General features: G+C 41.4%; 1 protein-coding gene across 2 annotated transcripts in view; it reads left to right on the forward strand.

Annotated features, from left to right (window-relative positions):
* LOC124596294 (ribonuclease P protein subunit p30) overlaps positions 1–24,582 on the forward strand; it is an 85,417-nt gene that overhangs the window by 46,197 nt on the left and 14,638 nt on the right. For both annotated transcript variants that reach the window (XM_047135388.1, XM_047135389.1), the window contains 2 exons: positions 18,953–19,020; positions 21,854–21,933. In XM_047135388.1, the coding sequence (XP_046991344.1) occupies positions 18,953–19,020; positions 21,854–21,933 (148 nt within the window). The remainder of the gene's footprint in view (positions 1–18,952; positions 19,021–21,853; positions 21,934–24,582) is intronic.

The raw sequence follows: 24,582 nt of genomic DNA on the forward strand, positions 1-24,582 counted from the left end.
ACCACTGCTTGAGGGGTCAGGAGGATTTTTCTCATTTCAGGACATGTTAGAAGTAGTTGAAACCCTGGCAAGGAATGTGATTCTGTTGTTCCAGTCTTGGGTGTTTCTGAGTCACAAGAAGAGTGCTCCATTGCGATCAGACAGTTGACGTGTGAGGGTTGGGGGTTGGTAGGTGGCTGCAGAGACAAGGCACCAGAGATCTGTTTGTGGACACTTGGGATGGAATGGGTGATAAATGTCAAAGTATAGGTGTTGTTAGTGGTATTAGGTTTGATGTGGACTGAGGTGCTGATGTACCATCCTTGAGGTGGAGGTTGACACCTAGGAAGGTGGTTTGTTGGACTAAGGAGGACCAGGTGAAGTGAATGGGAGGGAAGGTATTGAGGTTCTGGAGGAATGTAGGCATGGTGCCCTCATCCTCATTCCAGATCATAAAAGATGCCATAAGTTAATCTGAATGAGATAAGAGATTTGGGATTCTGGGTGGCTATGAAGGATTCCTGTAGATGGCATATGAACACGTTTGCATAGTATGGTGCCATGCAGGTGCCCATTGCTATGCCAAGTATTTGTTTGTAAGTGATGCCTTCAAAGGATAAGTAATTGTATGTGAGGATATAGTTAATTTTGGGGACCAAGAAGGAGCTTGTAGGTTTGGGATATCCCCTTCCCTGCTTCCATTCCAGTACTACACACGCCTTATAGCCTTCTGATGCATGTATGCAGTCCTCTTCCCCCACTTTCTCCCCTCTGTTCTCCCCGTCTCCTCTCACAAGGGGGCTCACCATGCTTTGGTGAATTCGCGCTTGGCATCATGGGCCCCCAGCCTTTTCACCACTTTTCCCTTCCGTGCTGCGTGTCTACCCTTCTGCTACCCTTTCCCCTCCCTTGGGGCCTGACACCGGAACAGTCCCTCCACTGTTTTTTCGTTCCTTTTTATTTCCCTTTCCTCATTCCCCTTCTCCTATCTTTCCTCTATTTCGGCATTTGAGGTTCCATTTTTTCCTCTTTGTGTGCTCCTGAAGGCCTGCTCACATGTCTGATACAGAACAGGTGGCTGGGTAACATGTAATTCCCAGCCCGGGTCAACAGGTAGGGTTCACATGTATCCCTGGTACATGCCAGGCCCAGGGAGAAGTGATTGCTGAGCTGTTACCTTCCCAGATTGCCAATTAGTCCCTTTGTCAGGAGTTTGGGAGGTGTGACAATAACCTAAGACAGGTGAGCCCGCCTCTGAAGGGGAAGGGGGGGGGGCAGTTAGAAGGAGTATGTCATTGGAGATACTGGCAATCATGGGGGATTTTCTTGCAATGAGCCAATCACCTTCTTCTCAGTCTACGTCTACTAAACATAAATGGAATGAGACTAATGATTCAAAGACCCCCTCCCAGCTGCACCTTGGTTCCTCGTGGTTTCACATACTGAAGACGGTCAGTCCTTCGCTACAGTTCAATAATGTTCAAATGTGTGTGAAATCTTATAGGACTTAACTGCTAAGGTCATCAGTCCCTAAGCTTACACACTACTTAACCTAAATTGTCCTAAGGACAAACACACACACACACACACACACACACACACACACACATGCCCGAGGGAGGACTCGAACCTCCGTCGGGAGCAGCCGCACAGTCCATGACTGCAGCGCCTTAGACCGCTCAGCTAATCCCGTGTGGCTTCGCTGCAGTTAATCCACTTATTATTCAGAAAGGTATTGATGCAATTGCCCTGTGAAATTCTGCTCTCATTTATGCAATGACACTTTGCTTTTGAAGACTAATTGTGATTCTCCAGCACAACAACTGCTTGCAACTTCGCTTCTCCACGGCTATCCTTTCATGTCGAGGCCCATCAAATGCTGAATTCTTCACATGATGTTATTTACACTAGGCTGCTCAATGGTGTGACCATGGCAGAAATCGAAACTTATCTTTCTGATCAGGGCATCACTGCAGTCCATTGAGTGATAAAGAGTTTAATGCATCCTTATTGCTCACGTGCACTCTTTTTCTCATGTTTGATGGAGTAGTGCTTCCATCAAGGATCAAAGCAGACCATACTTTTCGAACCAATGCACTGCTACCAGTGTCACCACTACAGCCACTCTCAAATGTTCTGTTGAAACCTGGCCAAAAGTGTTACTTTGGAAGGGATGCTCACGAGGACGATGCCTGCATTCGTCTCCCCACTGTATCAATTACAAAATGACAGTGTAGCATCCTTCCAAGTATGTTCTATGTATCTCGATGAGCAGGCCATCCAGGAGATCCAGGTCAAGGAAAAATGGGTTACCCTATCATTCGCAATTTGATGGCTAGTTGGAAGCCATGCGTTTTACCACGTGGCACTTACAGTCCCATTCTTGCTACAAACTCACTCCACAAAGGACATGGCCACGCAGACTTGCGACCTTAAATTCACCACCACACTTGTAAAATTGCCCAGTGTCCTGGTAGCATCACCGTCTCCTTCTCCTCCAGCTGTGCAACAAGCCACCAAATTTTCACCTCACACAGCAAAATCATCTGCTACGCATCCAGCAGGTCTGACGGGATGGAAAGAATACTCACGCGAACGCATTTTATGCCCCTCCAGCCAAAAAAAAATTCTGAATCTTCATCTGACAACTGCAAAGACTCCAAGAAATCCAACAAAGGCAAATGGTCTTCTCCTTCGTCAACTTGGATATCATCTTCATCAATGTCGCCATGTGATACCCTCATCCAGCCGACCTCCATGTCGCTGGTGCACATGTGGAATCTACAGACCAGCCGAGAGAACACAGATGCCTCTGTAGATCCCATGGAGTAGGTTCCTCCAGCCTCTGCGCCCTGTAGCAGAGAGTCTTTAAAAGTTGGCACTTGGCAACTGCTGAGGTGACACCCCTTCATTTTTCCCCCCTCCCCTTCCCCATCATGACTCCCCACCCCCCACCCCCAATGACACATTCACAGTCTTAGATCCAACAAGGAGGAATTACGGCTGCTCTTGGAATCATAGCATCCACTTGATCTCTGCCTCCAGGAAACTAAATTGCATCCTCATGACCACTTTGACATCTCGCGTTTCTTTCTGATACAATTTTACCATCCCCCCCCCCCCCCCCCCCCCCCCCCCCCCACCCCATTCCCCACCCCAAGGATAGCATTCCATCTCATGTGGAAGTCATGCTGCTCATCCAGAATTATGTTCATAGTTAAACCATCTCACTGAACACCCGGCTGCAAGCTGTTGCAGTCCATATTTTCCTTCCTCTCTTCACCTTTTCTCTTTGTACCACCTACATCCTTCCATCATTCAGTGTCACCAGGACAGACTTCCATGCACACCATCCCCTTTGGCGCTCTCCCAGAATCTGTCACAGAGGTAATCCTCTTGGCCGACCTTCTCAACCAACTTCACTCCATCTGCCTTAAGACAAGCACCCACATTCCTTTCGGACTCCTGTTCCCATTTGGACCTATCTTTATGCACTGCCCAGCTTGCCCGTCATCTCAAGTGGTTTGTTCTCTCTGACACGTGTACTATCCATTTGCTGACCCCTGCCCCACCTATTTCTGACCCCTACCCCACCTACATGTAAACACAATTGGTAGCTTTCTAAGCTTGATAGCTTTCAAATATGAGGTGTCTAGGAAACCCGCTTTCTCGGATCGCTAGCCAACAATTCAAGCAAATCATATTAATGAGTTTTATTACAAAATGAGCAATTACCATATTTAACTTTGCTTTACACATGTCGCGTGAAAAGGGCAACGTGCAAAATAAGCAATATTCTTCAGTATAAACAATCCTAAGTTGCTGCTATATAAATCACTAGTCTTGAAGCTGCTCTTGAATGTGGCCGCAACCAGTCGGATGTGGCGCTTATCTCCTCTTCACCTAGGGGCGTTGCTGTCACATTGTCGTCCTGGAGGGAGGTCCGATCAGCGTGCGATTGGTTGACTTCTTCTCACAGCCTTCTCTGTTCTGTCGTTCCTGGCTGGTGTACTGGTGTGCTGATGCTCGACTTTATGCCGTAACCCCCCCATAGTGACGGATCATCATCATATAAAGAGCACGACAACAGGAGGGGAGGCAGGAGCGTGGATGCCGTAATGGACTGGAAGCTGTAGCTGCAGGGGACGTCAGACTTCCAGTCGTACTCCACCATCTGGCCTTCGCTCTGGTGGAAACAGCCTCTGGGAAACATCCAGAAGGGTACATGTCCACCTCCTGAGGCTTATAACAAGATGTAGAAGGTTTTGGTGCTGTGGCGTGGGCGGGTCCAGCTCCATCAGTAGGATGAGAGGAGGTGGAGGAGATGAAGGCTCCGTCTCCATGGCGTCATCCTGCAGTGTCGTGCTGCCACCCTCTAGCAGCTGCTGTGGCTGTGCTGTCCTCAGTATCTGTGAATCTTGTGGAAGAGATACAGAAGGATCACCGTGCACATGACAGTGGCAAATTTGATTGTGATGGTGGCACTGCAATCCATCTGGGCCTGAAATGAGATACATGCATGCGCCAAGTCAATGAAGGATTTTGCCTCTTGCTCACCGTCTGCTGCCGCTAAAAACCATGTAAAACACAATATCATGTGACGCAAAATGATACTTGCGGCCTTCCTTCGGCACTGGTTGCTGAGGAAGGTGGAACAGTGTCTGATGGCGGCGGCCGTGAAGCAATTGTGCCACCGATGCTCCATCTCCTGGATGCGAACGATAGGAGGTGAGAAACAGTTGCAGTGCTTGATCACTGGTGTGTGTGGTGTGAAGTTTGGCCATCTGCTGCATGAAGGTTCTCACAAAATGTTCTACTTTGGGTTGACTGTGGATGGAACACTGCACTAGTTAGATGCTGTATGCCTCTGCGTTCACAAAATGTTTTAAATTCATTTGACGTGAACTGAAGGCCATTGTCCAACACTATGGCTTCACACAGACCTTCGAGGCAAAAAATAAAGAACAATGCCTGATTTGTGCTATGTGACGTTGTCGGGCTCACTGACACAGCAAAAGGAAACTTGCTGTAAGAGTCTACCACAAATTAACCGACGAGTGTTTCAAACAGATCCCGCAAAGTCTATGTGCACACGTTGCCACGGTGATTGCGACTTGGGCCAAGCGTGACACTGTGATATCATCTGTTCTATTTGGGTGTCCATACCCTACCAAATACAGTGTCAACGTGCTAACTGTTTTGCACAAGCAAACCTTTCAGTGTCCTTGGTGAAGTAACTGCAACACTTATTTCTGCAAAACTTTGGGGATCAACACATGTGACTGTCCACTGTCATTTTGAACTAGAATCTCACCTTGCTATATAGTGAGGCTATGTCAATGTGCAAAATAGTGACGCATTACAGAGTTCTTTATGCTATGTAATGAGCGAGGCCAAGCTGTGTGAAGGTGTTTTAGCAAAATGTTCAAATCTGAATCAGCTTCCGTGGCCTGTACAATTTTCAGAGGAAAGGATTGAAGCAATTCAGAATCGTGAGCATCGATGTGACAACAAGATACAACAGAAGCGTCAAAGTCTGTATCAGGGCCAGTTGGAAGACAAGAAAGTGTGTCTACATTACTATGTTGAGCTGTCGGACGATACACAATCTTGTACTGTTATTGAAACTATAACAAAGCCCTTCTTTGCAATTTTTGGGCAGTTCGTACAGGAAATGGCTTCGTTGGATGAAACAGGGACTGCAATGGCTTGTTATCCATTACTGTAGAATTTTCTCTCATACAAATAGTGGTGGAATTTGGTGGCACCATACACAATAGCCAATGCCTCTTTCTCTATTTGTGAATAACTGCACAGAGCTTTGGACACACATTTCATGTGAAAGCAGTAGGCCTGTCTTTATCACCAAATCTGCGAAACCACTGCACCAATTCCATGTGAGGAAGTGTCAACTTGCAACACAACTAGTTTGTCAGGATCAAAGTGAACCAAGCATCAATCACCGAGCAATGCATCTTTAAGTTTTTAAAAAGTTTCTTTGCACTCATCTGTCCAAACAAAGGGAACATTCTTGGGACACAAGCAATGCAATGGAGCAGTGATCTGTGCAGCATTTGGTATGAACCAAATATAATAGTTCATTTTGCCCAAGACTGACAGCAATTCTATGACATTGCAAGGAACTGGGAGGTCACATATGGCTAACAAATTGACTGAAGAGGATGTACACCTTGACTATTTATAGCCTGACCAAGATAGTGCAACTCGGGTTTAAAAAAATCACACTTGTCCAGTCTGCACTTTAGTCTTTCATCAGATAACACATGAAACAAAGCATGCAAATTTGCAATGTGTTCTTCAGCTGTAAGACCTGTTGCGGCAATATCCTCAAAATAGTTGGGTCAATTTGGTACTTGAGGAGTCAGCTGTTCTAAATACCATTGAAAAATGACGGCTGCAAAAGTACTGCCAAAAGGCAAAAACAATATTCAGACAAGCCAATATGATTGTTCACAACACATACGCTGTGAGATTCTTCATCTTGTGGTACCTGAAGATATGCGCCACACAATCAATTTTTGAATAGTAGAGACCAGCGTCTAATCTTTCCATGAGATACTTTGGGCGTGGCAGTGGTTAAGGATCAATCACAGTATGTGGGTTGACTGTAGACGTAAAGTCAACACAAAGGCGAATGTGACCTGAATATTTGGGGAATAAAACCAGTGGACTTGCCCATTGACTAGCTTGTATAGGTGCAATAGCCCCGCTATCTTGCAATTCTTTAAGTTCAGCAGCAACTTTGTTCCGTAATGCAATGGGAACAGTTGTGGCCCGGCAAAATTTCAACTGAGCATTGTCTTTTATAGTGATATGTGTGCCTAAACCATCAGAAAAGAGTTCAGGGAATTGTTTCAGCAAGTTAGCTACACTGTCTTTAGCTTTGAATGCAGTCACTGATAACACATTGTCCTGAATGTTAAATCCAAACAAATCAAGGCCGAAGATGTTCTCACAATCGCATGATTGTAGCACAGTGAAAGTCACAGTTTGTATATGCGAGCCACGCATGGCATGCAAAGTACATTTTCCGAGAACGGGAATGTCTTGTCCATTATAAGCTGTCAGGTGCGTGCTAGTTTTAGATGGGCGTGGGGAGCCTAACAGTTCATATGTAACAGGGGCACCCATGTCCAGTTTAAATTTCATATGTTTTTCACCAATATGCAAATGAACAAAAAATTTGTTAGACTGGCGTATCACTGAAGAAACTGTTCACTTGCTAGTTTTGCTAATGCCTGCAGCAGGCTTTGAATACGCTGCATTGATTACATGGGTACCGTGACTAGATTTTTGTGAGTGGGCAGAATTCTTGTGTTAGTTCTGTTGAAAACAACTGGATTATACGTGACCTTTCTTACCACAAGTGTAACACTGCACTTGTTGGGATGGGCAGTCTCGGTGTTCGTGCCATGAATAGCACTGAGGGCACAACTTAATTCTGTTCGCCACTGTTTACGTGGTGTCGCGAGTCGGGCTGTTGCTGCCTATTGGGCCAGTTTTAAGCAAGGTCCAACTCAACCCGACAAATCGATGGTCACTCATATTATGCCTGTAGCACCTGAATCACACTGATCTAGAATTTGCACTATGTGCTGAAATGATAAATCTGATTGTTTCAAAATCTTTTCTCTAAGTCTGACATCAGGTACATTGTCCATGATCGCATCATGCAGCATAATATCTGAATATAAAGCACCAAAAGGGCATTTGAATTTGCATTTCCTTGCCATACCCTGCAAATCTGTTACCTATTTATGATAAGTTTGTTCTGGCTTTTTCTTTCAACAAAAGAATTGGTCCTAGCTGCCACCACATACACTTGTTGTTCATAATAGTTAGTCAGCGAATCTACAATGTGATCATAGGAAAGTTCACGTGTAATGGTGTTAGGGAATAATTTCTGAATGAGGCAAAATACTGCACTTCCTACTGTGGACAAAAAGTAATGTAGTTTCACAGTACCTGGTACGTTGTGAGCAATTACATGGGCTTCATACTGTTGCAACTACTCGAGCCATTCCTCTTCTTGTTCACTGGACTGGCGAAAAGGCAGTGCTTGAGCAGGGGTGGGTGAGGTGGGTTGTTCATCTTGGAATAGACAAATGCAATAAACAGAAAATGCAAGCAATAAAAATAAACACAAAAGTAAAGAAAATTTCTGCAATGCCTACCTGAAAACACTGATTAGCAAAAACACTGTAAGACACTGGGTTGCTGCTATGGGATCTGTCGACCTCTCATCGCCAAATGTTAAATCCTGTCTAGTCCTCAAATATGAGGTGTCTAGGAAACTTGCTTTCTCCGATCACTAGACAACAATTCAAGCAAATCGTATTAATGAGTTTTATTACAAAAGGAGCAGTTCCAATACTTAACTTTTTGTTACACAGATGTGTCGCAAGCAAAGGGCAACATGCAAAATAAGCAATGTTTTGCAGTATAAACAGTCCTGCCGCTGCTGTACAAGTCACTAGTCTTGAAGCTACTCCTGAACTGGGCTGCAACCAGTCATGCATGCACTTATGTCCTCTTCACCTAGGGGCTGCTGCCGTCACGTTGTCATCTTAGAGGGAGATCCGGTCAGCGTGCGATTGGCTGACTTCCTCTCACAGCCTTCTCTATTCTGCCATTTCTGACTGGCATGCCAGCTCTTTACTTTATGCTGTAAGGCACCGTTCATACTAAGGTGATATAAGATAAGCGATATATCAAAGCGACCTACAATACATCACCCGAATGGACAGATACTTGAAATCTAAAGGGTGGCGATAGAAAAGGTTCACAGCGGCGCAATTGTGCGACATATCGTAAGTGACATGTCTCTCCGAGTGCCGCTTGCCGGTCTCTGTGGCAATTAGTAGTGTACGATATTTCGAGCTGTTAACGTGATGGGAAGAAGAGAAGACAATCTGTACTTCATTTCATTAATTTAGTGAAAGCTTGTTAGTGCATCTGGAATTATTCCATTGCCGCATACAGTAAGACAGATATGATGAATGCCACATGGAGGGAAATTTCATCAGAAATAAAAGAAGGTAAGTGCATGATTTATTTATTTATTACGTAAAAGACAAATAAGTAATTAAATTGTAATATTATTAACTCATATTGTAAATATTTTGAAATCCTCACACGAAATAAGTAATTCAATTATATTTCAAAGATTAAGTATAATTCATTTACAAAAATGTTCCTTCAAATTAAATTTTCATTAACATGATAAATTTAAGAACTTAACATTATTTTAAATTAACAAATAATAAAGTATGCCCAACTGTTTTATTTTATATTTTCATATTTTTTAATTTTAATTTGAACTGTTTACAGGTATATATAGAATTTGTTGTACTAAATGGCTTGGTCTTGTAAACCTGCACATCTCCATTGTGTAGGGATTCCACCAGTTGGTTTCAGAAAGTATTCACCTAGTTTATTTCATAAGCGATTTGCTTCATTCAAATTATTGCTTTGACTGAAAGCACTTTTATCTGGTAATGCTGGTATCACAGAACACTTATTCAATTGTTGTGGAACATACGATTGGCCTTCTCGTCTGCGTATAAAATTATGAACCACACATGCTGCCTTAATAGTCTGCACAGCATTACTTCTGTTGGTATAAATTGGTTGGTCAAAGACGAAATGTTGAGGTTAGCATTCCAAACCTGAATTCCACACTTTTTCTGCCTCTCAATAGTCGAAAGTTGAATATTCTTCTCGCATCATTTAAAACTCTTTTTGGAAAGGGCCACATTATATAATGCTAGAGAGGGAATGATTCATCTGCCACAAAGTAGAACAGAAAAGGATTGTCATTTGCCTCATCCGGCTAGGGAGTTGCTTCGGGTTTTCTCAATTTATTACTGTGCAATAATTCTCCAAGTGTTGATTTGTGGAACACAGCACCGTCACTATTCTGTCCATAGTCTCCAACCTCTCTTGCGGTGAACATTCCATCTGCGTCAGACAAAGCCATTAGAATTGTTGAAAAGAATCTTTTATAATTATAATTGTGGACCCAGTATTTGGGGAACACTGAATGCAGAAATGTTTGCCATTGAGAGAACCAATACAGTTTGGTAAATTCTATAACTCATAATAATGTTTTGATGTTTGCCTCCAAGTTTCCTCCATTGGTTGTGGCATATCAGCAATTGTGAGACCATATAGCAGCACAAGTCAAATGAACAATGTAACTGACGTTTGATTTACCTCTGTAACATTGCAAGGAAAGGTCCTGAAAACTGCTTCCAGTAGCTAGATACCAGAAAAAGTTACAAAAATTTTTTTTCTTTGTTTTCAACAAGTTTGACACTACAATTAAAACAAAATTAGAGCTATAACATATATGTTAACTAAATTGAGGGTTTTAAATAATAAATTGTTGCATAAGTCTCACTGTGTTTTCATTTTATCAAACAAAATTTTTAAATAAATCCTGTTGATGTCTACTTTTTAAAATCTTGTCTCAGAAAAGAACTGTCGAGAGCAATGGAAGAATATCAGAACAGCATATGTGCATTCGCTGAGACCACCAAAGTCTGGTGCTAACCAGAACTCAAAGAAAACTTATTATTTGACTAAGCATTGAGCTTTTCTGCAACCATATTTGAAAGGAGGAAATACGTCCAGCAATCTTCGTGTTGAACATACAGGAGTAGAGGAGTCCAGTATTACTCAAAACGATAAAAGCGACACATTTGTTGAAGAGAAAATGCCTGACAAAGCTTCTTCCGCCCAATTACTTGAAAAACCCTCTTGTAAAAGCTCAAGTGAAACACACGAAAAACAAAAGGTAAAAGACCAAGTCGACGATGCTTTTATAGAATAGATGAAAATGAAAAAATCTGCTAATAAAAGTGACGAAGATGCTGATCAGCATTTCCTACTTTCTCTTTTACCTGATCTGAAAAATCTTAGCATGCATCAGAGGAGGATTTTCAAAATAAAAACAACGTATCTTTTTACATAAGTTGTTGGAAGAAGACAAAGAATAGAATGTGGAATCCAGTGTTTCAGCTGGTTTCAGTCCTTCTACTTTGAGTTCATCATCCCATAATGACATCTCACAAACTCAGTCTGACGTGAGCAATATTGCATTGACTTCGGGACTCAATCCGATTACCCCATTGCCACAAGAAAGTGAAACTAATTGGTACAATTTGTAAAATATTATTAACCACTATAAAAATAAAACTTCTCAATTTCATTAATACTACTGTTTACATTTATTTCTGTTTACCTTATAGTAATCAGAAGTTTTTCATCTGGAGAAATAGCCTTCCTGAAGTGTGTATCTTTTTTCTTTTCAAGGGTTTGTGACACTAGGCACTTCAGAAAATTGAAGTTTTCAGGATTCATTCGATAACACTCGCTGAATTTTGATTCATGTTGTGACAGCTCTCGAGAAACAAGAGCTGAGCTGAGCTGTGGTGCACGTTTGTAAGATTGTAGGGATGTGCCCAGTATTTCCTTTTTCTCATCCTATGCCTGAGCCAATAAGCCACTACAATGTCTTCCTCACTTGAGCTCTTATATGTAACTGAAGTAATGAGACTTGTGTTCACACCACATTTTTATTGCCCATGTCACACCGATTTATCGCCCGCTGTCATGAACCTTCCTAGCAATGTATCGTCACAATATATTTCTTATTACATATCACTTATCTTATGTCGCCTTAGTATGAGCGACGCCTAACAGTACCAATCCCTTGTGTGATCGACGGTTCAATCCCGTCTCCGGCCATCCTGATTTAGGTTTTCCGTGATTTCCCTAAATCGCTTCAGGCAAATGCCGGGATGGTTCCTTTGAAAGGGCACGGCCGATTTCCTTCTCCATCCTTCCCTCACCCGTGCTTGCGCTCCATCTCTAATGACCTCGTTGTCGACGGGACGTTAAACACTAATATCCTCCTCCTCCTCCTCCTTGTGTGATCGAAACTAGACTATGGGTGTTTTGTTTACCCATCTAGACATCTGTCCATCTTATGCCATCTAAATACAATCCACCATTGTGGCATCTGTTCGGCCACTGGTGATTTTTACAGTAGCCTGGTTGAGAGTCTGTATGCAGAAGCTGCCAAACTACCATTGTCATACTGATGTGATGTTTTCCTCAGTGGAAACGCATGCCATTTGTCTGCCATGCCCGGCCATCCACCCTTGCCTCCTTCTTCAACAACTCCTTTGACCGCCAGTATGGGGCACATACCTCTTCTCTGTTACCTTCTGGTTCGCTTTTGGCTATTGCTCTGGCAGCTTAACCCATTCATGGGCTGTAGGGGATATATTTCCCACTATATGTATTTCTGTACAGCATTTATGGGAATTTGTGTTACCACTTCTGTACACTACTGGCATTTAATGGCAGTCCACTGCACCAGCTGTAGTTTCTGTTTATTGTGAAATATAGCCTTTAGGACTGTGGAAAGCATATATCTCACCAAACAACGGTATTTTAATGGTTATTGGGAAGTATGGTTACCACCAAAGTAGTTTCTGGGAGGGGCTTGGGAAGTATACTATGATTACCGCCAAAGTAGCTTCTGGAATCTCTCATTTGTGGTCCTTGGGAAGCACTTAAACAACCAACTTAGGTATGTCCCAAAGCTTTTGGGAATACATCTTAACACCTCTGTCAACGCCTGACATCTGTTGGTAGTACACTGCACCAGGTGTGTGAAAACTGCTACAACAATTAATCAATCAATTTCTGTTTGTCATGCGATCACTTCTGTTGTCAGAGTACATTGCTTCGCTTCTCCCATATACATCCATTGTTATCTGTATCAGCTCATACATTTGTTTGATAAAGTTTCTAGGATTGTTTTCACATTTTGGTAAGTAAACTTTAATATTGGTAACAAATATTTTTAAAATAAAGTAAAAGAAAACATAAAATAAAAACCGAAAACACTGTTCATTAATTTTTTTATGTGTAATATAATGGCAACACATAAAAAGTCACAAAAGGGAAGTGGAAATCCATTTACCACCGCAGTTTTAATACCTCACAAAGGTGCTGTGGTGATATATGTACTACCATAGTTTTTTATCCTAAATCACAAAAATAAAATTATCAAAAAATTTACATAGTAAGTTGTTCACAATTCTAATAGGATAGCAAAAAAATTATCTTCACTGAGTTGCTACAAAAAATGCTCCTGTGAAAGGGTTAACTTGACACTACCTGCCACTTACCTGATGGGTATGAGCCCTTCACCAACTTGGCTTCATGCAGTGGCCCATGTTCAGCTTAGACTTCATTCGCTTCCTAAGAACACTACTACAGACTCGCTCTATCACCATATGTCTCTCAACTTTTGCACAGGAATTCGCGATAGTACCTTTGGGTACATTGCTGGTTCTTAGACTGACCGTGGTGTCGGGTGTGCCTTTGTCATTTCAGTATCGGTTTCTGGAACACTGCTCAGTATTTACAGCGGAGCTCTTCACCATCTCTCAGGCAACACAGGCTTTCAGATTGTGTAATTTGCTTCGACTCTCTCAGTGCTCTTCAGAGCCTCTGTATGCTGTACACCGTCCATCCCGCGATGCAATGGGTCCAAGAAAGCTTCCACTTGCTCACTCTTGATGGAGCCACTGTGATGTTTATGTGGTCCCTCATCACATCGGTCTGATGGGAAACAAGGCCGCTGACACTACTGCCAAGGCTGCAGTCTCCTAGTTCTTCCATTCCTTCCGATGATCTTCCATGTTGCCATCTGTCACTTTGGCAACACCACTGGTGTTCCCTTCATGGAAATGAGCTCCGAGGAATTGAACCTCTCCCAGCAGCTTGGCCGACCTCCTCTTGGCCCTCTCGCTGCGAGTAAATTATTTTAGCTAAGTTGCATATTGGCTACTGTGATTTTAGCCATTGCTATTTGGTAAGTGGTGATCCCCCACCACTCTTTCTCATTGTCATCAACCTTTGGCAGCTTGCCATTTCCTGACTGAATGCCCTTTTTTAACCACTTACATTGTAATTTATGTTTGTGTCTCAGTTGTCGGCTGTTTTAATGAATGACGCGTGGGCTGTTGACCATGTTTTACTTTTTATTCATCGTAGCAATATGGCAAACGACATTTAATGCTTAGTTCAGGACATCCATTGTCTCTAAAGTGTATTTTATGGACCTTTTTCTGAGGGTAAGTCCTTCTTTTTAGCTGTCTTTCCTTTTGTCAGTTGGGCTTAAGGTGCACTTGCTTTTAACTCCTTTTTTCTCTTAGTGTTCTGACATGGGTGCATATACTTAGTTGTTTTTGCACACTAAAACAGTCTGAAAGCTGAACAGTTCTAGCATACTTTTTCAGATTGCCTGCATGTGACTGGACGTCTGCTTTGTGTAAAGAGTAACAATCTGTCCTTTCCATATTGTTGTAAGTTTTACATTAGATTTTGTTACTTCTTCATATTTTATAAAAGCGTACATACATTCTCTTTTTATAAATGAAATGTTTAGTGACACAGAGCAGTATATTTTGACCCTACTTGAGGTCTTTGGTGTACATTTGCTGTACAGTCTTAAGCTTCACCTGGCACAGTTGTTCACCTCCCAACTTCAGCTCCCATGATACGTATGTATCCACTTACTCTCCCATATATTATAAGTTTGTTGGCACAATGTGTAGTAGTCATCCATGCTTTGTCCTAGTATTATTGTACATATGATGTTTAGGGCCTCTTGTACTTGGTACACATTAATTGTTTTAGCCTGAGCACTGCCTTTAAAAAGTGTTACCAGTTAGGATCCTGCTATCTTGCTGCATACAAGTTGGAAGATTGAAATGACCAAATACTGATTCAGTTAATTTCTCCTGTAAGAATCTTTTAAGAAATGTGTGTTGAGATCTCCACAAACTACTAACTGTTTTTTCTTGTGTGATAGGTAGCTCAATAATGTATCTGGAGTTCTCATAGTTATGAAGTGGAGCAGCCAGTTTACAGGATATGTGTACTTGCTTTGCTACCTGTCAGACATTTTGTGGTACTGGGCAAGTGACTAAAATTTTTTATTGCTGTATATTGATTTCTTCTGAGCTGCTGACAGCTTTAACAAAGGATAATAAATGTCGTTTCTTCCTTTAGTGTTATAGGTATGGATATCACTGTTCTCCTCAAATTGTGATAGATTATTTATGATGAATTTCATTAGTAAATATAGGTATTGTGATAGTGCAGTTTGAAGCCTCTCCCCTTGAAGAGGTACCTTTATAATGTTTGTGCGTGAACATTACATATTTCTATTACTGCTCACTTTTGTACGATCAATACTTTCTTTCTAAGTGATGAGTTAACCCAGAAAATTATTCTGTAAGATATTGTTGAGTGGAAGGATGCAAAATATGTCAGGAGGTTAATTCAAGCAATGGAAAATCCAGGATGGAATGTAACAGTATTTTGAAAAGGAGAGTTGCTACTCACCATATAGCGGAAATGCTGAGTCGCATTTAGGCACAACAAAAAGACTCTCTCAAATATAGTTTTCGGCCAATAAGGCCTTGTCAAAATTAGGCGACAAACACACACATACACACTCATGCAAACGCAACTCACACATACATCAACCTCTCACATACATCATACAGGAGGTTAATTCATTTGTTTCCAAGATTAGTGATTATACAAAGGGCAAAAGTGGCTGAACTTAATTGTTTGAGAAGCATAGTAATATGCTCCTTTCACTTCAAGTTTTCGGCAGTTTATGCACTTAAAAACTTGGAGCATTCTACCCCATTTACTGACTCCTGTTCATATGCTACACCAATTATTGATATGACTGTAATTGTTGTACAGAACTGAATACAATGTGTTTTTTCCAAAATTTAGGGATAGTCCATTTTCTGAGAACCACTTACTAATTCTATGGAAAACATCATTTGCAATCTCTTCTTTTGTTTTTTCTCTTTAAGGGATTTTATTACAACACTAGTATCGTGTGCAAAAACTACCAATTCTGCTTGTTAAATGTTAAGTGGTAAGTCATTAACATAAAAAGCTGGAAGTTTCCTAGACGGTATCTGTAGACTGTTAAAAGTACACAAGAAATGTTCTGCAATAACAACTCAAAAGTGCATTCTTGTAGTTGCTGATCTACACCACAGCTGCTTGTTTCAATGTTTTTTGAGGTTGTGTCCAACTTTTACATATGTTGCAACTCCTCCTTTTTCCATGTTCACACTACACAAAAATGACACTAGTCTATAATCCCAGATATTTAACTTTTCTATCCCTGTGGTTACGTGGTGTTTAGAAAGACACTTCAGAATTTTCCACTTCATCAAAATCTCTACACAAAACACCGTATGTTCTGTCACCTGGCTAAATTTGGCACTAGGTTTCATGATGCTTGTGACCTGGTAGTCTACACCTAGCTTAACAGTAGCATTTGGCCTGTACCTCTTCCACGACAGCTGCTAGCAGCAGGACTCTTTTTCTTTCTACTTGAATTTTGTACCGACGTAACCTTAAACTTGTTGCTAAGTGCCAGTGGTACTCTACTTTGCTCAAAAACTGTTTGAGGCTCCTCTCCTATTTCAGGTAATAAGTGAAATTGATTTGTAACGAGAACCTCAAATGTGATTTCTGTTGCTTTCTCCTTTTGCTTATTACCTGTTATCTTTTTCCAGTTCCCATTGTCTCTTTCCCTCTTCATCCTATCTAATCCACAATAACACCATATCTACAGGGTGTGATCACTAAGTAGTAGGGCTGAATTTCTGTAGTACGAATGGAGCAATGGAGAGGGTTGGACTGCTTGTATGTGATAGTGTGGAGCCTTCCGGAGAGACCGATATTTTTTCCAGTCGCCTGCAGGGAAGCAAAGAGAGAGCACGTCAGTTTTTGTGATCCTTCGTTCAGTAGTGCAGTCACATTTCAAGATAGAGAAAAATCTCGAGCAGAGCTATGCCGTCAAATTCTGCATGAAACTCGGGGAAAACCGCAACTGAGACCCTCAGAATAATTAAGAACACTTATGAGGATGCTGCCCTGAGACGGTCAACAGTGTTAGAGTGGCACAAGCTGTTCCGGAAGGGGATGGAGCTCATCGAAGATGACCGGCGTGCTGGTCATCAGCTTCAAGGATTGATGAAAATGTGGCCAAAGTGAAGGCACTCCTGCACCCCGACTGGCACTTAAACATTTGTCTGACCGTTGATGAGTTGGGGATGTTGTACGGTATCATCCGAAAAATTTGTTACTGAGCATTTGGCCATGCAAAAGGTGTGCTCTAAGTTTGTGCCAAAAATCCTAAGTGACGAACAAAAACTGAATCATGTGCAAATTTGCTAGGTAATTCTGAACTGTGTCCAAGAAAGCCTAAATTTTCTTCACAATGTAATTACCGGTGACGAGTCCTGGTGTTTTGTGTACGACCTGGAGACCAAACGCCAGAGCGTTGAGTGGCACACCACCAATTCCCCGTGTCCGAAGCAAGCCAAGGGTCAAAAGTCAAGGGTCAAAACTGTGCTCATTTGCTTTTTTGACCCTTTGTGGTGTGGTTCAATGGAAGGTTGTGCCTTCTGGACAAACTGTGAATGCTAAATTTTACGTGGAAGTTACTCCCAAAGTAACAACCCCTCACAAGCTTGAAATTTTTTTTCCCCAGAATAAAACGTCATTGGTCAGAGATGTAAACAAAATAAATAAATTAATTTTGAGTTGCACGCATTATATTGTTAATGTTTTAAGTCTTTTACAATGGATTAAAGATATTTAATTTTCTGAAAATATTTTCTGATACCTCAGAGTTATCAAGTGGCCTTAGGATGTAAAAACTGAAAGTTTAATTACAGATTACTCAGTATGTAAAAGGTTAAGGAAGGTATCTGGGAGACTACTAGTTTTGGCTGCTGAGCAGTTGCAGTGTAGGGTTTAATGTTCTCTCAGTAGTGGTATAATCAGAAAAAACAACCCACCATTCGTATGAAATGAGTTTGTGAGTTTGTAAAAATGGAAACACTAACTCATGTTGAATAGGAAAATTTTCTGTGGCCAAGATCACTTGGTATTTTATTTTATTTCACCATGATTGGTTCATCAAAATCTTGCTGCTATCATTGTATCTTCGGAAAATTCTTATCAACATGCATTTATGTCACCGTTACAATGAGAACACTTCCCACTCATAGGAAATGACATCATGTTGGCTTGTCAAACATATAAAAAGAACATATAAAATATGCATTGCACTAATTGCGTGCCCAGGAGTGGAGGTGCACCATAGAAGGCCCATTTGTGACGCAAGCATGTCACAGGAAAAACTCTGCATGATTCTGTCGAAACCAGTCATTTTTGATTAAAATAAAACACAGAGCTATCTTGGCTGCAAAAGATTTTCCTATTCACCAATGACAGATTGCTCCTTAAAAACATGTGCAATCCAAGTCATGTTGCTTAATCCATTTTGGTTTTTTAAATGAATTATTAGCCACTTTACATGGTAGGTATATTTTTTTGTTTCAGTTTTTGTGTTAAATGAAGAATACAATTAGAAATTAAAATATTTTATTTTCAGTGAATTAAAGTGTATATTGATCTGTTCATGTATGACAAATAACTGGAAACATCTATTCATGTTGAGTGATTATTGAAAAGTCAGCTTGTGGTAATTAACAGTTTAATGGTGTAATTTTTATTCTAGCACAAGTACTAGGAATAGTAATTTATCAGCTGCATTTACATTATATTATGTCACTGAATGCTGCTGTACAAATTACTGTTTTATGATTGAGCCATATGTAATCCTTTTACTCTCAGAGTTCCTCTATACTCTTAAAAGTAAAAACAAGAAGGGCAAAGTAGATATTATTAACTACTCTGCTAATTGTGTAGCAGTTAAGAGCAGTTTATCTTATTAACATATAAAATGGAGACTATGGTGGAATCTAGTTTTCAAAGTTGGTATGAAAGCTGTTCTTACAATTATTTTCTTTTATTTCAGAATGTCATAATTTCAAGTGGCGCACGAGAATCAAAATATATTAGAGGGCCATATGATATAGTGAACTTGTATCCTTTTGCATTTCTTTTTAAAAGTCCAGCATACGTAGCATTAAGTTTTTGTAATTCATAGCTCAGTTCTAGCATGGAATGGGGTATTATATAATTTATATTTCTGTTTGTATTAACATACATCTGTGTGGGTAGGTGTGTGCATGTGCATGTATATTTAACAGAATCTACAGAACTCTGAAATACTGGGAATCATTTCCATCAACTGAAAATTAAGAAAGTGATGAAGGATAGATGCTACGTCTCTTCATTACAACTAAAGAGGTTATGTTTATGGGTGGTTATGAAAACTGTAAAAAAGTAAGTTGTTTGGTATCAACAAGCTATGACCCATGATCATAGGACACTGTTGGTAAAGAGAACAGCTGTCACTAGTGCGTCTTAGTCAGACTTCTCTAAACTCACTACTGCTTATTATCAAATGGAATAATGTAGATTGCTATTTAATGATGTCCTGTTACAACATGACACTTATTGTCCACGGAATATATACTGATCAGCCAGAACATTATGACCCCCGACCTGCAATCGATATAAACCCATCCAGACAACAGCAGCATCACGTGGGAAGGAAGGACTGCTAGTCAGACAAATGCACAGTGCATTTAGTATCAGTTAGCGTACTGTCTGTGTGTAGAAAGGAGAAGGTGTGCGATATATCTGAGTTAGCCCACGGACAGATTATGATGGCCGAGAGGTTTAGCACAAACGTTTCAGAAACTGCACAACTTTTCAGGTGTTCAAGGAGTGCTGTGGGGAGTGTCTTCATTACATGGTGAAACCACATCCGTACATCATGGGGTTGGGCAGCCACCCCTCATTACAGGTGTCGGCATTGTTGACTGAGCAGACTGGTAAAACAGGACAGGTGGTGAACTGTGACGAAACTAAAATCGGGCTTTAATGGTGAGCAGAGTACAAAAAGTGTCCGAACACATAGTGCACCGATCACTCCTAACGATGGGCCTCCACAGCCGATGACCCGTGCATGTACCATCCTTAACACCGTGACATCGGCAACTTCAACTGAAATGAGCGTGTGACCATTGACACAGCGGCAGAGCATTGCATAGTCTGATATGCAGAGTAGAGATGCTGATGGGAAGGCATTAGTCTTGCAGGGGAACAACTGCTTTACACCTGCCACTGCGGCCCAGAGACTAGCTGGCGGCAGCTCTGTTATGCTCTGGGGAACATTCATGTGGGCATCCATAGGTCCAGTGGAGCTCATGCAAGGCACCATGACAGCCAAGGAGTATCATACACTGCTTGCAGATGACTTACATCCCTTCAAGACGATCATGTTTCCTGATAGCAGTGGTATTTTTCAACAAGTTAATGCACCGTGTCACAAGGCCACAAGTGTGATGGAGTGGTTCGAGAACACAGCGGCAAGTTGCACTTGATGTGCTCTCCTCCAGCCCATCAGATCTGAACCCCATCAAATACATCTGGGATGTGATTGAATGTGGTGTCAAAGCTCATCGCCCCCCTACCTGGAACTTACAGTAATTAGGTGACTTGTGTGTGTAGATGCTGTCCCAATTCCCTCCAGTCACCTACCAAGGCCTCATTGCCTCCATGCCACAACACATCGCTGCTGTTGTATGTGCCGAAGGCAGACGTACCAGCTGATCAGTGTAGTTCTACATACATATTCTGTAAGCCACCATATGGTGTATGGCAAGGATATCTTGTACTACTGCTGGTTGTTCCCTTTCCTGTTCCACTCACAAGTGGAGTGAGGGGCATAAATGATTGCCTGTAAACTTCTGTACAATGTTTGATTTCTCTTATTCTTCTTCGTGGTCCTTACGTGAGATAAACATTGGTGATGGGAGAACCATTCTGCATTCTGTCATAAATGCTGATTCTCTATAGTTTCTCAATAGTATTTTGCAAAAAGAATATCTTCTTTCCAGGGATTTCCATTTTAGTTCACAGAATATTTACATAATACCCGTGTATTTATTGAACCTACTGGTAAGAAGTCTTGTGGCGGGCCTCTAAGTACTTTTAGCATCAGCAAGCTGTGGTTGATTACCTCCCTGTCATTGTGCTGTTTATTATGTTTCTTTAACACTGAGATGTATACTTACAAGTTACTGAAAATAGTATTTTCTAAAAATTTGTTTTGAAAATGTTTTTTCAGCTGCACTGAGTGAAAATTTTTCTCCGGATACAGAAAATACCATAGACTTTTTAGGTGGCTATATTGTTTAACTTATCGTTACTGTTTCTTTCCATTTTGTTAATTAACATATATTTCTTTCAAATGCTTGAGTTATATATCTGTACTGTAATGAGTTTATGTGAGTGTGCAAATAGTATTATTTTAAACAGGTATCTTCTTTTAACATAATTCTACCAAGAAACTGAAATAAAGTGAAAGACAACCAGTTCTCTACAATAGCATATAATCACGTGTATGATGATAGATCACTGCTCACAAAATAGAAAATTCACTAATTAGCAGAGAGACATGTAGAAAAGAATTATACAGCGCTGAACATTTGTATTAAGTTCTTCATTAGCACTGACGAGCTGGTACTTGGGCACATTCTCTCTCTCTCTCTCTCTCTCTCTCTCTCTCTCTCTCTCTCTCTCTCCCCCCCCCTCTCCCCCCCTTTCTCTCTCTCTCTCTCTCTCTCTCTCTCTCTCTCTCTCTCTCTCTCTCTCCTGTGTGTGTGTGTGTGTGTGTGTGTGTGTGTGTGTGAGGCTTAGCATTTTATCATACTTTTCTAGATGCACATCTGCATCTCATGACCTCAAAAATTGAAATTTTTTTAGTTTATTTTTTGTTTAATATTTTGCCTTAATACTGACTCAGAGGGCTAATTTTTGGACTGAGTGAGGAACAGACAAAGAAAGCAGTTAGCTCTACATGCAGAGCCTTACTTACACATGCAGGTACCAGTAATTATAGTGTTTTGTTCTAAACTAATTTAGAGTTTACTTCCAAGTATGCATGTTTTCCCTAGGAGCACTTACTGACAAACTTTTGGATGCTGTTGAATTTTCATGACAGTGTTAGCTTTTTGCAACTGCAACAACTTCTGTGAATAGGTACAGAATGTAGTTTTTCATTCTACAAATGTGCTTCTTGAAAGGTGCAAAAACCAACCTTATTAAGTAACCAGTATTTCCTTACCTACTTTCAGAAACTAGTGTCCAAAAAAGTTCTCTTGTGTGAATGGAAATTCATGAGACATAAAGTCTTTTGATGCCACCTATAGAGCACTATTAAAATTAATCACAAAAATTTGACGTAAGGTAGATACTGGGCACCATAACATGTTTGATACGCAGGAGTAAGATACTCAAATGTCTTGTGCATAATGTATTGGAATTTAAGACTGAAGTAAAGAACTTTCTGTTGATCAGTTTCTCCTACTCCCTTGGGAAGTATCTTCAGGGGAACCCTTAAAATTAATATCCTATGTTCCCATAACCCTCCTGGCCTCAACCTTTGTTAGTCATGAAATTACAATGAAAGACAGACCATTAGCTGCTCACGGGCATTGATAAATATCGACGGGGACAGTTGAAAATGTGTGCCCCAACCAGGACTCGAACCCGGGATCTCCTGCTTGCATGGCAGATGCTCTATCCGACTGAGCCAACATGGACACAGAGGATAATGCAACTACAGGGATTTATCTTCAGCACGCTCCCCACGAGACCCACATTTCCAAATTACTGTCCACACACTACATTGTAGTGCCACTGCCCACTATACTCATTACTTGTGGCAGTCAATCTACCGATTCTCGTAACAGTTTGAGCAATGTGAGTGCATTTGCACTGAAGAAGATCATTGGCTGGTAAGCCTTATCTGTAGGAAGATGGTACGATACCATCTTCCTATATATATTTGCTAGTCATTGTCCTTACTCGTCTAGAACCTTCTCTATTCACATTCCAGCACCACTTAATCCTCTATCCCACCAACACACTCAGTCTTTTTACTTCTCTCCTTTTCCATTACTCCCCTCCCCCCCCCCTCCCTCATGCCCCTCCTATTAACCTCCTGATTGCACCTTGCTGCCCTACCCTCTCTCCACCTCGTCCCTGTACTATCCCACAAGCCGCACTTTACCATCCCTTGCCCCTATCCTGCTATCCCTCCCCCTCCCCATCCCAGCCTCCTTATCCCCATCACTCAGTTGCTTCTCCCATCATGCACTGCTGCTCACTGTTTGGCTTCAGCAGCTAGTGACTGTGGCCATGTGTGTGTGTGTGTATGTGTGTTATGTATTTCCGACGAAGGCCTAATTGGCCGAAAACTCACTTTCTGACAGTCTTTTTATTGTACCTATGTGCAACTCAGTATCTCTGCTATGTGGTCAGTAGCAACTATCCTTTTCATAATAGTGTTTACATTCAGTGCTGGGTTTTCCATTGTTTGATTCTGCCTGAAGGCTTTTCTTTCATCCTGTAACCCAGTACTGTTTTCCCATGTTACTATTTTCTAATGCATTACTATACTCAGTGTCTCTTCTTTCGTATTTTTCTCTTGTTACCTTGCAAACCGAACTGCATGCTCTGCTTACAAGCCACACCATATGAACCATCTTGGCCATGCATAAGAGACTTCAACAAGACTGCACTGATTGTTGGTGCAGCATCTCATGTCCCACATCACTCCTGCCGTTATCATATATCCTATACCAGTACCTTCAAATTCATCACTCTTCCTATGTCACTCCGAGTATTTTTGCATATTATTTGTTGTACCTTCCTGTGCCACATGAACTTCTGCCCCACCCACCAAGCCCCCCCGCCCCCTCCACCCTTTCTCCTCTCTGTTCCAGTCTGCACCTATTAACTTCATCTAATCTAGTCACATCTGTTCCTCTTTTTCACACTTATCCACCCACATTACAATCTTTTTATTTTATTTTTTTCTTTGATCTCTTTGTGCATTCAAGCCAATTTCAGTTGGTTTTTGCCTTTTGTTATCGGCTTACTTCCTCAGATTTCATCTTGTTTCCCCTTACTTAATCTGTTTCATCCTTTTCAAGATTTTTCTCACGTTTTGGGTGTATTTTTGTGAATTTGTTCAGGCATATTTGTATGTTATTTACCTATTTTTATGCATTTTTATCCATCACCATGATCCTTGTTCCTTTTATCTGCGTCAGTACAGAAAAGTTTCCTTATCCCTAGCCAGAACCCAGTTCCACATACTATTCCTGCATTGTTGCTTGGCTCATGGAATCCCCCCAAATGGCCTTACTATCAAATTACCAATCTCCTGCTGCCACCTATCCTTCCACAGTGATCTACATCTGTTCAGATTCCACCAGTTCTTAACCCTCACCAACATAGTCCTACAAAACCATATCAATCAGGCCCAAACTTCCTTGCAGTAGCTCTCTCTATCAGCAAAATTATCCTGCTATTCAATCCCAAATTCCAGGATCTCGTATCACACATTGAAACTCTTGCCCCCCCCCCCCCCCCCCCCCCGACCTAGAGCAAAATCCACAACACCACCTCAAAAGCCCTCTCCACCCTGTTCACTTTATAGTCCTGCCTTGGACTGCCACTATCCAC

This window comes from Schistocerca americana, chromosome 2 (genome assembly GCF_021461395.2).
Source record: "Schistocerca americana isolate TAMUIC-IGC-003095 chromosome 2, iqSchAmer2.1, whole genome shotgun sequence".
NCBI classification, from domain to species: Eukaryota; Metazoa; Arthropoda; class Insecta; order Orthoptera; family Acrididae; genus Schistocerca; species Schistocerca americana.